This window comes from Adiantum capillus-veneris, chromosome 21 (genome assembly GCF_014529385.1).
Source record: "Adiantum capillus-veneris isolate H3 chromosome 21, ASM1452938v2, whole genome shotgun sequence".
Lineage (NCBI taxonomy): Eukaryota > Viridiplantae > Streptophyta > Polypodiopsida > Polypodiales > Pteridaceae > Adiantum > Adiantum capillus-veneris.
Window position 1 is genome coordinate 109,659,466 of NC_140951.1, and position 14,176 is coordinate 109,673,641.

Consider the following 14,176-nt stretch of genomic DNA (forward strand, 5'->3'; position numbering starts at 1 on the left):
TATTTGCAAAAGCCCAAAAAAATGTTGCACTTCAATGCCCCACTCTGGCTGCCCCTTTGTATGTGTGTGTACACACAACCACCACAGAAACAGCTTGCTTTCGAAATTAAAGCTCTTGTTGGTCATCAGTTAACCAACGCTACAGTCCTCCGATCGCTTTGATTTCCCCAAGCTTTGCTCAAAATTGCGTGAGCTGCCATTTCACCACTTGTAAGCATCCATTGCTCACAAAATCTCTCAGCGCTACACTTCCAAGCTCTTAGAAGTACTCAAGACTCTGCTCGTCTTGTGTGTGTCTATATGTGTCTATGTGTGTGTGTGTGTGTGTGTGTGTGTGTGTGTGTGTGTGTGTGAGAGAGAGAGAGGGAGAGAGAGAGATGACACAACCACACACAGTCAATTGCTAATTCGATGCCTCTGTTCTCCGTTTTCAGCAAAGATTCGGCGTATCCAATCCAAAAGTTCACTTTGAAAAAGACAATGTTCGTAAATATACTCTTTGCAAGAAGTCTTTTTGGTAAGATGCATCCTTCCACAAGGGCCAATAGCAACCTGCACAACATAAGTGGTCATAAGTCAAGAAGATACCGGATAGGGGTGTTTCTACCTCTTCCCCTAGTAAAGCTACGAGATTTTCCTCTACTAAAATAATAAGATGAGCGAGGTGTCAAAAATGATGTGAATGAATTGGGGGTGGCTAGAGAGTTACGTCTTTTCAGTGAGGGGGAATCATCATCCTCAATACATAGCTTGAGTAAACTGGTGATAATCTTAACACCTTTGTAGTTTGCATACGTAGTCAAATATGTCCTGGGTTCATCAGATTTCAATTCTTTAAGGATATCCAGCATAAGCCCACGAAAAATATTGAAAGGAATTTGAGCAATCACTAATTGTTTAGCTTGGCCACCTAACCAAGAACATATAAGGGATAGATGAAAGTCCACCGGCTTCTCGGGGAACAGCTGGTCCAGATGGTTGAGGATAAACCAGATAGCATGGTCAAACCACATAATGTTGGATTTTCACGATGTTTTAGGGTCGAGAAATTTGCATGCACATTTAACAGATGATCGAAAAACATTCCAAATAGATTTTGTGAAGTCAGGATTACTTTTAGCAAACTCCATGTTCTCTTTTGTCTGAATGTATAGACCTATATCGGAAGAGCATTTGGAATGGTCAATAAGGTTAAGGTTGAAGGGCGCTTTAATGAGTTCTCCTTTGTCTAAAAATTGTCCTGCTTTCAGAATTCTGAGTCTACGATCCTCAACTGTGGAGGTAGGAAGATTAGCCAGATAGACCAATGTTTCCTCTAAGAATTGGTGCCCGAAAGACTTTGTTAGGTAAAACCTAGAGCTGATGGTCCACACCAAAAGATTCAATTTCAATTTGTCTAACTGGTAGGAAAGAGAAAACCTTGGACACTTTGGGTACCATTTCCAAGAGATTGGAGTCACTAAGGGAGCAAAGATTGTTTTGAAATTCCTTGACAGCTTCAAGTGCTGCACTATCTCTGCAAAAGATACCACCGGTTTGAGGGACTGTTGGAGCAGCAGGGATACTGATAAAAGAAGGACTGAGGCCACATAATTTTTTCAGAAAGTTAGATAATTCAACCTTAAAAGAAGAAAATAAGGCCAACTCTTGCTGATATTGTACAGAAAGTACACGTAGTTGGGCTATGTAGTGGGAAATCATATTAACCCCATCTTTGGAGTCCTTGTCCAAGGTAGCAAGAATCTTGACCCAATCATTGAAAGACAGCATGTGTAAGATAGATAGCTTTTTTTCTGACGTAAAAGCCGAATCATATATTGATTGACAAGCATCCAGATTGCCAATATATCTTAGGATAAGAAACGTAGCCACAGAGAGAGGCTCAGAAGATAGTTCTAGGCCTTGCGAGAGGGAAAGGGCCTACAACAGACAAAATTATTAGTAAGTCGGGGATTACTTATGGCAATATGTAACACAACATTTGGCCCGTCGAGCCAGAAAAGGTCTAGTTTTTGGAGAATGGTCCTTTAGGTAAAACCTAATTTGTTTTATACTCTTGTATGCTTCTCCAGGTCGTGGTTTACTCTCATGCGAGCTGTCAATTTAAAATGTTTATGATCCTGAAAGAAGATATACAATTAGTCATGTAGGCTGGGCTTGCAATCCTTAAACCGTCAAAGTCACAGACTATAATAGCCGTGAGCAGGTATCCAGAACATTAGCCTATGAAGGACCACCTAACACCTGCCAACCAAAAAAGGGTTTATAGGCAGTGGGCACTGGGTCCAACCTAGAACTAAAATTCAAACTAGTTTCCAAAGTCAACGTCCTGGTTTTTCCAAAAAGAATGAAAAACGGTAAAACCTTATGTATAGGACGTGTGTGTAGCTGTTTTTACTTAAGACATAAGACATAATGAACTTTAACATTCAAAAGACAGCTGGCTTTAGAGAAAAGACAATGATTAGTACAAAAACAACTCAGTCTTAGAATTATCCTTGTACATGGCATATAAGAATGAGCCCTCATTCTAGTATACAATGATAGTAACTCCAAGTAGTATGAGCCAGTATAATCATGCATAGACATTTGCTTCAAGCTATAAAAAAAATTCAAGAAAGGATAGAGCCCTCACCTGCATCCATTGAATCAAGACAACAGATACGTTAGTCTTGAACGCGTTTTACAAGTATCAACGGACTATATCAGTTGTTATCCATGTCCAACTTATAACTTTTTTTACCTTAAACAAACGTCTCAAAGTGCAAATGAATTTCAACTTTGTAAAAATTCTTTAAAGTTTTGTAAAAAAGGCCATAACCCCTTTGAATTATGGTAGCTATTATATGTATGGTTTCTATATAACCCAATTTTTGATAGATCTTAAATAAGTATTTACATATGTATCATTTCGATCAGAAGGCCACCACCCCTTCTGATCCAAGTGTCTTAATACCACCATTAGTTCAAAGTTTATTTTATGCCTACTTCTCAATCATTTTCCATCAAGATTTTATATAGCAATTATATCATTCTTTTACTTAGTGTGGTAAAATTTAGTTAGACAACTCTCCTAAACTAATCAAGTAAATGCGGTACATCTCTTTCCACTTCCATCTTTAGAACCATCAGTCAAAACATAGTAACTTTTGTCCTCAGCTTTAGATAAATCCCTCAAAAAAACATCGTTCTACACCTCAAATAGTTTGTTAGTTGCTTGGCTTAGGCAAAAAAGCACTCAGCAAAGCATATCAAATCCTCTACATTAAGTTTGAGTAAGAGAAACCAAAAAAAAAAAAATGTACAACCGAGCGTAGATAAGCCATGCCTTAAGTGAAAAAAACCATGAAAGCCAAACTGTTTAGTCACGGCATCTCCATCATGGTATGCAATGTAACCCATATTATATAGCGCACTTTATCATCAATGTGACACCATGATTACGCTAGCAGCTCCTAAAAAAACCAGTCATGAAATGCAATCAAAGGCTCGTCGGACTCCGCCTCTCTTTTTTACAATATTGTCAGCCAATATGTAGCTATACCCTAGGTGTATATTGCCTTATGGCATTAGCGGCCTAACTCCGCAGCAATATCCCAATCATATTGAGTCAGTACGGAAAATAGCGAGCACAAAACCAAGGCCTCGGGCATATTGCCATGCTTGTACGTGATGTACATAGGTAGTACCTAATGCCAGTCACCCCTGACCATCAAAGAGATGGCAAAAATTCCAGTTATTTTCCAATGAATGCCAGTCCAAGCCTTGGTGAAGGGAAACCTATACTCGTGCAGTCATAAAATATACATGGGCATGTAAAAACGGCCCATCATAAATCTATACAAACCTTTTTAATTTTCTCAAGCCTAGTGCCCTCTATGCCTAAAGTCAAAACAAATCAAGAGAAATTTTGCCAACTACTGTAAAAAAAACCACTTGCATCAAAAAACCAGAGAAAATACGGACTCGTTTTTACTACACATGGTCGCTAAATATTAAGCCAAACCATTTTTTTGTACATCATATGAAAACCAAAACGCCTGGTGCAAAAAAACCAGTTTAAAAAAAAAAAAAATGTACAGAATGCGGACCTAAGAAGCGCCCTCTTTTGCCACAAGCTCCATAGTTAGACAGTAGGCAAGCTTCCAAAACAAACCCTCAATCTCTCTTTATACCAGCACAAACACCACGTAAAGAGACTGAGTGAGGAGCTCAAGGCAATCCTCACCATTATATAGTGTTTTGATGGTGATGCACTCCAACGTATTGAAACCGGCTCCCTTCCCAAAGAGTATGGCTTCAAGCTGCAGCCGCCTTGGCCCCATAGGGGGACTGAGTGGGAGAGAGGAGATGAAGAACATCATCATGCAGCGTGCGGGTGCACAGAGCACCTATGTGTGGTATACACTATAAGCGACAAGTGTGAACAACTCGATATGCTCAATACTAAGAGCTGCCCGCCAGTTTATCATGGGTACTGTTCTATTTTCAATGCGCCTTTGAAAGGCATTTAACCAAGTTATGCTTTAAGGGGGGGGGGGGGGGGGGGGGGGACTTTTTTTATTATAAATTTGAGGGGTTGTGGTAAAGAAGTCCTAAAGCCAAAAAAGAGTCTAGGTTTCTTTACGGGGTTTAAATATTTAGTTGTAGAAGTAAAGTGTGTGTGTGTGTGTGTGTGTGTGTGTGTGTGTGTGTGTGTGTGTGTGTGATCACACAACCACACACAGTCAATTGCTAATTCAATGCCTCTGTTGCCCGTTTTCAGTAAAGATTCGAAGCAAAAGCTCACTCCTTGCTCGTGTGTGTTTTCACACACAAGGTGTTGCTCCCTTTGCTCAATGCTCTCTCACACAGTTTGTGGATTCTCCATCAAGCTTACTCCAACCTCTCTTAAATTGTCCTCGACCTCCATTATGCTCGAATTCTCACAACTTGGTTAACTTGCTCAAGCTGCTCGATTGTCCTGTGTCGAGCCTTGCAGACTTGCTCACATACTCGATTCCCTCCAAGCTCTAGTTCTTGTAGATCCCCTTGATTTCCTCTCAAGATTCCACGTCCACAAGAGGGGTTGAGCACGCGGTAGGAACGTCGAGATCCGAGATTCGCCGGATCTCCTCCGATTCGGTTCCGTTATTCAAGATCTGCTGACGCCAAGCTCAAGCCGGGCTCCGTCACTTTCGTGTCTCACCAAGAAGCCGTCGAACACGCCAATCGCCTTCATGGCTCTGATACCAGTTGAAGAGTGTGTGTGCGCGGATGCGTGCATGTGCGGTGCGGTATCTACGTGCGGGAAGGGGAGAGGGAGAGAGTAGACATTGTGTGGGTTGAGTAGAGCTAAGAATGAGCTACTCCTTATTGTTGTATATATATACACACAATAAGATGAGCGGTGGGCACGCACCCATAGCTTGGGCGGCCGGGCAATGCACAGACGCCTTTACCCCAACAATCCAACAGTCTGCGGGTAGTGCATCAATCTCCACTTCAGATCCACGACTGCCTGAAGAAGTGGATCCCTCAATTTGAAGTCTCTCTACAACACTAAATACATATAAGCAAAACTGGTCTTCGAGGACCGCACCATGTCGAGTGTACAATGGCTCCTTAAGATGGCTAAAGCCTGATGTTTTTTGCAGAAAAAGGTGGTCATCTTAGTGGCATTGTAACAATAAGCAATACCCAAGGCAACTTGCATATATCCTCCATGAGTAAGTCAAGACAATGTGCAGCGCATGGAGTCCAAGAAATCCGAGGGTAAGGTGCCTCGACCATTTCACCCATAAGCTTACACTTTGAGGCATTGTCAGTCACAACCTGTACCACATTCTTTGGACCAATCTCCTCAATAGCTTTCTTGATGTACCCAAAGATAAGCTCACCTGTGATGCGATCTTCGGCCTTCCCCGCATCCACAACGTGTAAGAAGTATGTGCCAAGACAAAACAACACAAGAATATTAATGATGTGCTGCCTACAAACATCACTCTAGCCATATGATATGATGGTGCACCCAAACTGCTCCCAACCTGCCTTGACTAGGACCAAGGCCTTGTCTATCAAGGCCTTCTGCCCATCAAGCATTGTAGTGTGCATCTTGCCATACTCCACCCTTGACCATGAATCTGTGTGGCCAACATCAGCTATGGCCTTGAACATCCTCTTCCACTACTCATTCCTCAAAACATTGAAGGAGATGTTGCACTCTGCAAGCAATCTCCATCTCAGCCACCTTATGACGCTCCTTCACCCAAGAAAGAGAGTTCACACGAAGGCAAGGTGCTTTGCCTAGGTGCATGCATATCACCTTCATCCTCCTCCTCCTGCAAGACTCGAGCCCTCTTTCTACAAGCAAAGGGCTGCTCCTCTTAAACCTCGGTAGGTGAACCACCAAATTCCCCAATAAAAGCATCATGAAGAGCATCCTGTGTGTATTGTCCACCTATATTTTTTTTGGGTGCTGGTACTTCTGGATAATTCTCTGCAATCATCTTGTCCCTAATATCCTTTGGTACATTTTTGCACCCTCCACAATTATTGGTCGTGCCAATGCTTGTCAAGTGCTTGACGATAAGAGAAATTATACTCGTGAGTTGAAAATTGCAATACTTGCATTGCCATCGTCGTGTGTTGGAACCCGCTTGGCTTGGAGTGTTGATAATGCGGATGACATTGGTGTGCTCCTTCCAGTACGGATTGCATGGCTTAGGCATGATGACTCTGTTGCAAGAGAGACACAAGAATCAAGTTTCATTGTTCCACAAAGAGGAGGAACTGAGGAGGGGGCGGGCGGGGGGGGGGAGAGAGAGAGAGAGAGAGAGAGAGAGAACACGTTTCAACGAAACGACCAGCTATACTTTTGTTTCGAGAAATATATCTCTATTCAATACTTGATGTCAACAATTCTCAAGTTCAATGATCACGATGTTATTCAATATCTTTCCACATAAGAATCAAAAACATCCCTAAACCACATAAGGTTAGCCATGAGCTTATGATAAACTATATAAGTCCGGTTTTAAACCTGACATGTTCTGCTAGGTCCTTGCAACAAGCCTCAAACTGGAGAATCAACTCTGGAAATGGCATTAAACCTGGAAAACAGCAAGAGTCGAAGTGAGACTATGCAACATATTAAATTTTTACAAACTGAACATGTGAACCCATGAGATTCAACAAAAAAATGGAAATAAACACAAGAAATATATTTTCTCGAAGGTGGGTACAAACGTTATCTACGATATGTAAGCTCGAAAAAAAAAATATATAGTGCGACATTGAACCTTAACTTTGAACGGTTTAAGTACGGAACCATATATGTGTACAATGTGAGCAACTATGTGTTTGTAATGCATTAGATTCTCAAAAACATATTTGCATGTGTAAGAGGCTTGGACACCCAAGCAAGAAATCAATAGCAACACAGGAACAGAAACTACAACCATAATTACCCAGAATGGGATTTCCGAACAGGAAACGGCATCCGACATGAAACACCATTCCTTGTTACGAATACTCACGTTTCAAACACAGATTCGAGATTATAAACGAGAAGTTGGAATGGGAACGAGGAAGAGAGACCTCAAAAGTCGACACGAAGCAACAGAGATCCACTTCCAGATGCAGACTGGCACCCCTTTTGGTATTTCTTTTTGATTAATAGTTCACTAGTACAACGGTCGAGGGTCCCTTCTCTCGTAGTGCTCCCAAGCTAATCTATAGAGAGTGAGCCCTAGCACTACTTATAAACGTTTACATGGGCCCCAAAATTGGACGCCATGTGGCACTTTTCACTTGCCAAAAGCAGAACCCCCAAAATCTCACGTGAAAGGCTCCCCATGGGACTACCGTAAGCACTCTCACGTGTTAGTGCAATTTGCAATAGCCACGTCATCACTTTGGGTGAGTTGATTTTAGTCTGACCTCTTGAGTTGGTCACTTATAGGGTCGCTCGAGACACTATGCCACATTATCACACGTGTGACATACTTTTGAAAGAAGAGTGATCGTCCTCAATTATACCTAAAAAACAGACAAAGGACAAAAACTAGCTCAATAAACACTAACTCTATGTATCCATGCACCAGACTACACACATCCAACACTTGCACGAAGACAATAAGTCACTAAACAATCACATCACATTCACATCATTATCCCCGTCGAGACCTCATATGAGAATCATGATCGTTGTAACTAATTCAACAATCACATCCAGACTATGTTGATCTTTTCACAAATATCTTGATCTACTAAATCTCGTTACTATCACATTCACATCACGCATCAGGTGAAAGAGATAAAATATTGTAGTCTTCATCTTTTCGACACATACTCAAACAATACACACATGAGAGAGCACATGTAACAAGTTCATTTTAGGAATTCCCATTTCAGAGTACATCTTTTCATAGAGTCATTCCGCAAGTTGATCTATATAGAGTTCAGACGCCTCTAATCCAAGCATCTGGGAAACCTATCCTAAGTAGGGATCCCTCAAGAAAACTCCAACCAACTTCGTCATAGGCCTTCTCAAAATCAAGGAGGAGGAACGCCAACGGTGTACATGACGATAGAGCCCACTCTACTACCTGATGAAAGCAAAACAAATTGTACAGAATGCACCGATCTTGAACAAAACCTGTCTGCAAGTTGTGTATAAGGTCCGGCAGAAAAGGGCACAGTCTAGCACAAATCAATTTGGTCAATATCTTATAAACCGGAGAGGAGTATTGTCACGTGACACGTCCCAACCCTATGTGTCCGTGGACAAGCTACACCATAGCAAGGTTCCCGTCAGTTCAGTCAAGTCTAGATTAGCAGTAATCTGGCACTTTTGTGAGTCTATTCATAGACCGTGCATGCCCAGTCACTTAGCATAGATGCATATCCTCTGGTTGCACACAGCATGATCATCGGAATTCCCATCAAAATCCATTAGCATCAGTTAGGGGAATTTTTCAGTGCATTTAGCCTATTTTCCTCTTTATTGGTTATTTTCACTTATTATTTTTAAGTGACTTTCCAACAAAAGTAGGTAAGGCAATTTTGCTAAGTTAATATATAAGCAAACCCAAGTTAGCACTTTCTGGCAGAAGAGGCAGCACGAGCTTCCCGCTCAACAAGCAACTTCTCAGCATACCCCCCCCCCCCCCCCAGCAATAGACCCTCGCCATCCCCATCCCTCCCTTGGCGTTTTTCACAGCATTACACCTCGCCTTGAAATCCCCCCCTTTCTGGCGACAGTCTTTGCAGATCAACCCAAAGACTTAGCGATTTTTGGATAGCAGCCCATCAGCAAAACGCCAGCAACCCAGATCAGCGTTTTGATTTGCAGACATAAATCAGCCTAGCATTTTTGTGAGAAGACATAGCCAGCCAACGTTTTTGGTTTCAGCACCTAACCGCCATAGAGACACGCAGATTTTCAGCCTTATCCACCGTAGTAGATTCCCCCCAAGTCTTGGGTTAAAGGCCTAAATAACCCCTTTTTGTACATTTTTATACTTTGTCCAGGTTCATATTGAACTTGGACACATTTTTTAAAGGTCACTTATAATAAAAGTGAGAAAACCCAAAACTCACTTATTGAGTTTTCCCCAAAAACGTGAGCCCTCTCTCTCTCCCTCTTCGTTCTGCTAGCGCTTCCTCTCCTGCTGGCTTTCGCCACCCCTCTCTGCACACACACTGCACATCTTCGCGTGCTCTATCACTTGCACACACCGCCGCGTACTCAACAACTGGTATCAGAGCCAAATTAGGGTTTCAGAAGCTTTGCGCAGGTGGCTGGACAGTAGGCGAAAGGCTTCTCTCGCGTCAAATTTCCGCTTTCATCGCGAAGCCCCTTACTTCCAGTGTCACCTAGGGTGATTAGGGTTTCCAAAACAACCTAAAACAGGCTGAAATTAGGTCAAAACAGGTAAAAATCAGAAAATTACAGGTCAAAACAGCAAAACACAGGTGTTCTAAATCGATTCCCGTGAATGCTCCTTGCTTTTCCCACTCAAAACAGGTCCATTTGATGCAAATTGATGCGCCAAAACAGTAAATTTGCAGAAAATTCAGAATTGGACTCTGTTTATGTACACAAATTGAGGTTTATGTACGACTTTTGTGGGTTTATGCAAGTACGCATTGGGGATACTTGTTAATTGCTGATATTTTCAGCACATTGTATGCAACGTGCGGTACATTGTGATCACTGAAAATTTTCAGATTTTGTATAGACACTTTCTGCTGCATTTTTATCCGTGCAAATAGCCTCTACTTCCTCGTCGTCTGATGCCAAGAGCTTGATGGAAATCAAGTGATTTGGCGGTACAGGTTTCGACCTATGGCAGGACAGGATGCACGGGATTTTGTTCCTCAAGGATTGTGAGGACGCCCTTTTGGCTGTAAAGCCTAAGGATATGCCGGATGAGGATTGGGCCAAGCTCAACAAGAGGGCAAAGGCCTACATCAAAATGGCTGTGACCGATGACATTCTGGTGGACATAAAGGGCTTGGACAGTGCACATGCAATTTGGCATAAGTTGAAGGCCACTTATGAGAATGCCACCTGTGAATAAGGTGCATTTGATGCGCAAACTGGTGAACATGATGCTTGACGAAGCCAAGTCGGCTTCTGAGCACTTAAGTGCTTTCACCAGTGTTATGAGTCAGCTACAGGATACTGGGCTTCAACCTTTTGATGACAAGTTGAAAGCCATATTTTTGTTGATGACTTTGTCAGACTCTTGGGAAACGCTTGTGGTTTCTTTGAGTAATAGCCCCAACCTCACATATGATGGAGTGCGAGGCTCCATCTTAAATGAGGAAATTAGACGCAAGTCTAGTGGTGGGGAAGGTGGCAGTTTTGCTTACAATGCGAGAGGCAAAAGTCAGAAGCAAAATACAGGTACCAAGACTAAACAGGAGCAAAAGCAAGTCTAGGGATAAGGATGTGACTTGTTACCAGTGTGGCAGAAAAGGCCATAAGAAGCCAAATTGCAGGTATTTCAAGAAAGAGCAGAAAAGAAAGAAGGAATCACAGGAGAAGAAGAAGACAGAGGATAAGAAAGGGGAAAAATCAGCAGGTACCTCCTCCAAGGATTCGGAGACTGTCAATGTATCCTCTATTATCACAGAGTTATCCGACAGTGAGGAGATCTTGGTTGCAGCTTCATGCCCCTCAGATTTTGTTGTAGCAAATACAGAAGACATGCTTATCTCACGTAGAGATGTCATTGATGCATTGCTAAGTGAAAATGATGGCCTTACACAGTCTTGGATAGTAGACTCGAGTGCCTCATTTCATGTGACTCCATCTGTGGAGTGTTTTGCTTCTTATCATGCAGGCAAGTATGGCAAGGTTTACCTTGGGGATAATCATGTTGTGACATTGAAGGAATGGGCACTGTGCGCTTGGCATTAAACAATGGCCAAGAGTTTATGCTTAAAGATGTAAGGTATGTACCAGGCATCAAGACGAGTCTATTGTCTGTTGACCAGATGGATGCACAGGGTTACACAACCATTTTTGCTGGGGGTTCATGGAAGTTGCTTAAGGGATCAATGCTCATTGTCAAGGGATGCAAGAGTGGTACATTGTACTATTTACATGGCGAAGCTTTGCCTGGCAAGTTTCTTGCAGTGGCCGAAGTTGCTTCTCATTTGGAGTTGTGGCACAAAAGACTTGGCCATATGAGCCAGAAGGGACTTGATGTGCTCTCCTCTTTGAAGAGGGTTGATGTAAAGGGCACCAAGTTAGATTTTTGTAATGACTGTTTGTATGGTAAACAAAAGAAGTCTTCTTATTATTCTGGTGTCTCGCGCAAAGCTAATGCTCTTGATTTAATTCACTCCAATGTATGTTCAATGCCTGTTAAGTCTTTTGGTGGTGCACTATACTTTGTTACATTCATTGATGATTGCACTAGGAAAGGCTGGGCATATTTGTTAAAGAATAAGCGTGAGACATTTAATGCATTTAAGAGGTTTCATGCTTTTGTGACCACGCAGAAGGGTAGTAAGCTTAAATGTCTGAGATCTGACAATGGGGGGGAGTACACGTCTACTGAATTTCAGCGTTATTGCGAAGAATATGGGATTAAAAGGGAGTTGACAGCCCCTTATAATCCATCTTCTAATGGTGTGGCTGAGAGTATAACCGTACTTTATGTGAGAGAGTGCATTGCATGTTCTCCACGGCTAATCTCCCTCACGGGTTTTGGGGAGAGGCTTTGAAAACTTCAGTTCATGTATGCAATCGCTCTCCTAACAGTACGCTAAAAAATGACATTCCAGAGGAGGTTTGGTCTGGCAAACCTGCCTCTTATGATCATTTGAGAGTGTTTAGCTGCGAGGCTTTTATCCATGTTCGTAATGACTTGAGGACAAAGCTAGATGCCAAGTCCATCGAAGGACTCTTCCTAGGTTATGGGGAAGAGGGTGAAATGGGCTACAGGATATGGTTGCCTCAGTTTAAGAGGGTTGTACGCAGCCGAGATGTAGTGTTCAATGAGGCTAAATTGCTGAAAAATGCTACATCTTATGAAATTGACAAGAAATCGGTCAAATTTCAACCTCTCTTGCCACCTATTGATGTTGAAAAAGAGCCTCAGGATGCATTACCGCAAGCTGGAATTGATAATCAGCCGGTTAACCTTGAGCCAGAAGAGGTAGGACATGATTTAGATGCTCCAAATGAGGATGGACAGCCACCTGTCATGGCTGAAAATGATTTTCAGCAGCATGAGCATGCTGAAAATGAGTTGCCTCCTGATATAGAACCTGTGCTTGAGAATGTAGATCATTGGGTACACAGGTCTACTCGTGTCAGAAGGTTGATACAACACTTTGACCCCTCTTTGCATCATGTTATGTTGACAGATGAGGGAGAGCCTCTTACGTATAAAGAGGCAAAGACATGTGAGTCAAGCAGTACGTGGGAGCTTGCAATGCAAGAGGAAATGAAATCCTTGTATGCAAATGATACTTGGGATCTTGTGTCATTGCCTAAAGGGAGAAAGGCTCTTCCTAACAAATGGGTTTACAAGGTCAAATGTGTTGATGAAAAGCCCAAGTATAAAGCAAGGTTAGTTGCCAAAGGGTAGGCACAGAAAGAGGGGATTGACTTTCAAGAGATCTTTTCTCCTGTTGTAAAGCTTACGACATTGCGTGTCCTTTTTGCTCTCGCTGCAGTGCTTGACTTAGAATTGAATCAAATGGATGTAAAAACAGCTTTTCTTCATGGTGACATTGATGAAGATATCTACATGAAGCAACCTGAGGGTTTTGTAGTTCCTGATAGAAAGGAACTTGTATGCAAACTAAGAAGGGCACTGTATGGTTTGAGGCAGTCATCACGTCAGTGGTACAAAAATTTTGATACTTTTATGCTGTCTCAAGGCTTTAAACGCAGCCATTCAGACCATTGTTTGTATACAAAGAAGGATAATGATGGAAATTCTATAATCCTTGTGCTATATGTAGATGATATGTTGATTGCTGGGAAGCATAAGTCTACCATTGATACTCTTAAACGTCAGCTAAATTCAGCTTTTTGCAATGAAGGATTTAGGTGATGCTGAGCACATCTTGGGCATGAGAATCAAGAGAGATAGAAAGCTGAAATTGCTCTTCTTATCTCAAGAAAAGTACATTGCTAAAGTACTTGACAGGTTTAACATGGCTGAAGCTAAGTCACTTGGAGTACCTTTACCTCCACACACAAAACTTAGCAAAGCCGATTGCCCAAAGGATGACGTGGCAGTGAATGCTATGAAGGGAATCCCTTATGCATCAGCTTGTGGTTCTCTTATGTATGCTATGGTTGCCACTCGTCCTGACAATGCCCATGCGGTGGGAGTTGTTAGTACATACATGTCCAATTCCGGCAAAGCACATTGGGAAGCTGTGAAATGCATTCTGAGATATTTGTCAGGTACACAATCTAGGTGTATATGCTATGGCAAAAGTGACCTGAAGTTGCAGGGCTATTGTGATGCAGATATGGCAGGTGACTTGGATACCAAGAAGTCCACTAGTGGCTATGTGTTTGCTATTGCTGGTGGTGCTGTCTCTTGGTGTTCACGACTGCAAAAAATTGTGGCATTGAGTCCTACTGAGGCTGAATATATTTCAGCCACTGAGGCTTCTAAAGAGGCCATATGGTTGGGCAGACTTGTCAAAGAGCTTG

General features: G+C 42.2%; 1 protein-coding gene across 4 annotated transcripts in view; it reads right to left on the reverse strand.

Annotated features, from left to right (window-relative positions):
- Window positions 1–14,176, reverse strand: part of LOC147431529 (nuclear pore complex protein) — a 156,596-nt gene that overhangs the window by 70,454 nt on the left and 71,966 nt on the right. For all 4 annotated transcript variants that reach the window (XM_086494094.1, XM_086494095.1, XM_086494097.1 and 1 more), the window contains one exon: window positions 7,022–7,091. In XM_086494094.1, coding sequence (XP_086350220.1) covers window positions 7,022–7,091 — 70 coding nt within the window. The remainder of the gene's footprint in view (window positions 1–7,021; window positions 7,092–14,176) is intronic.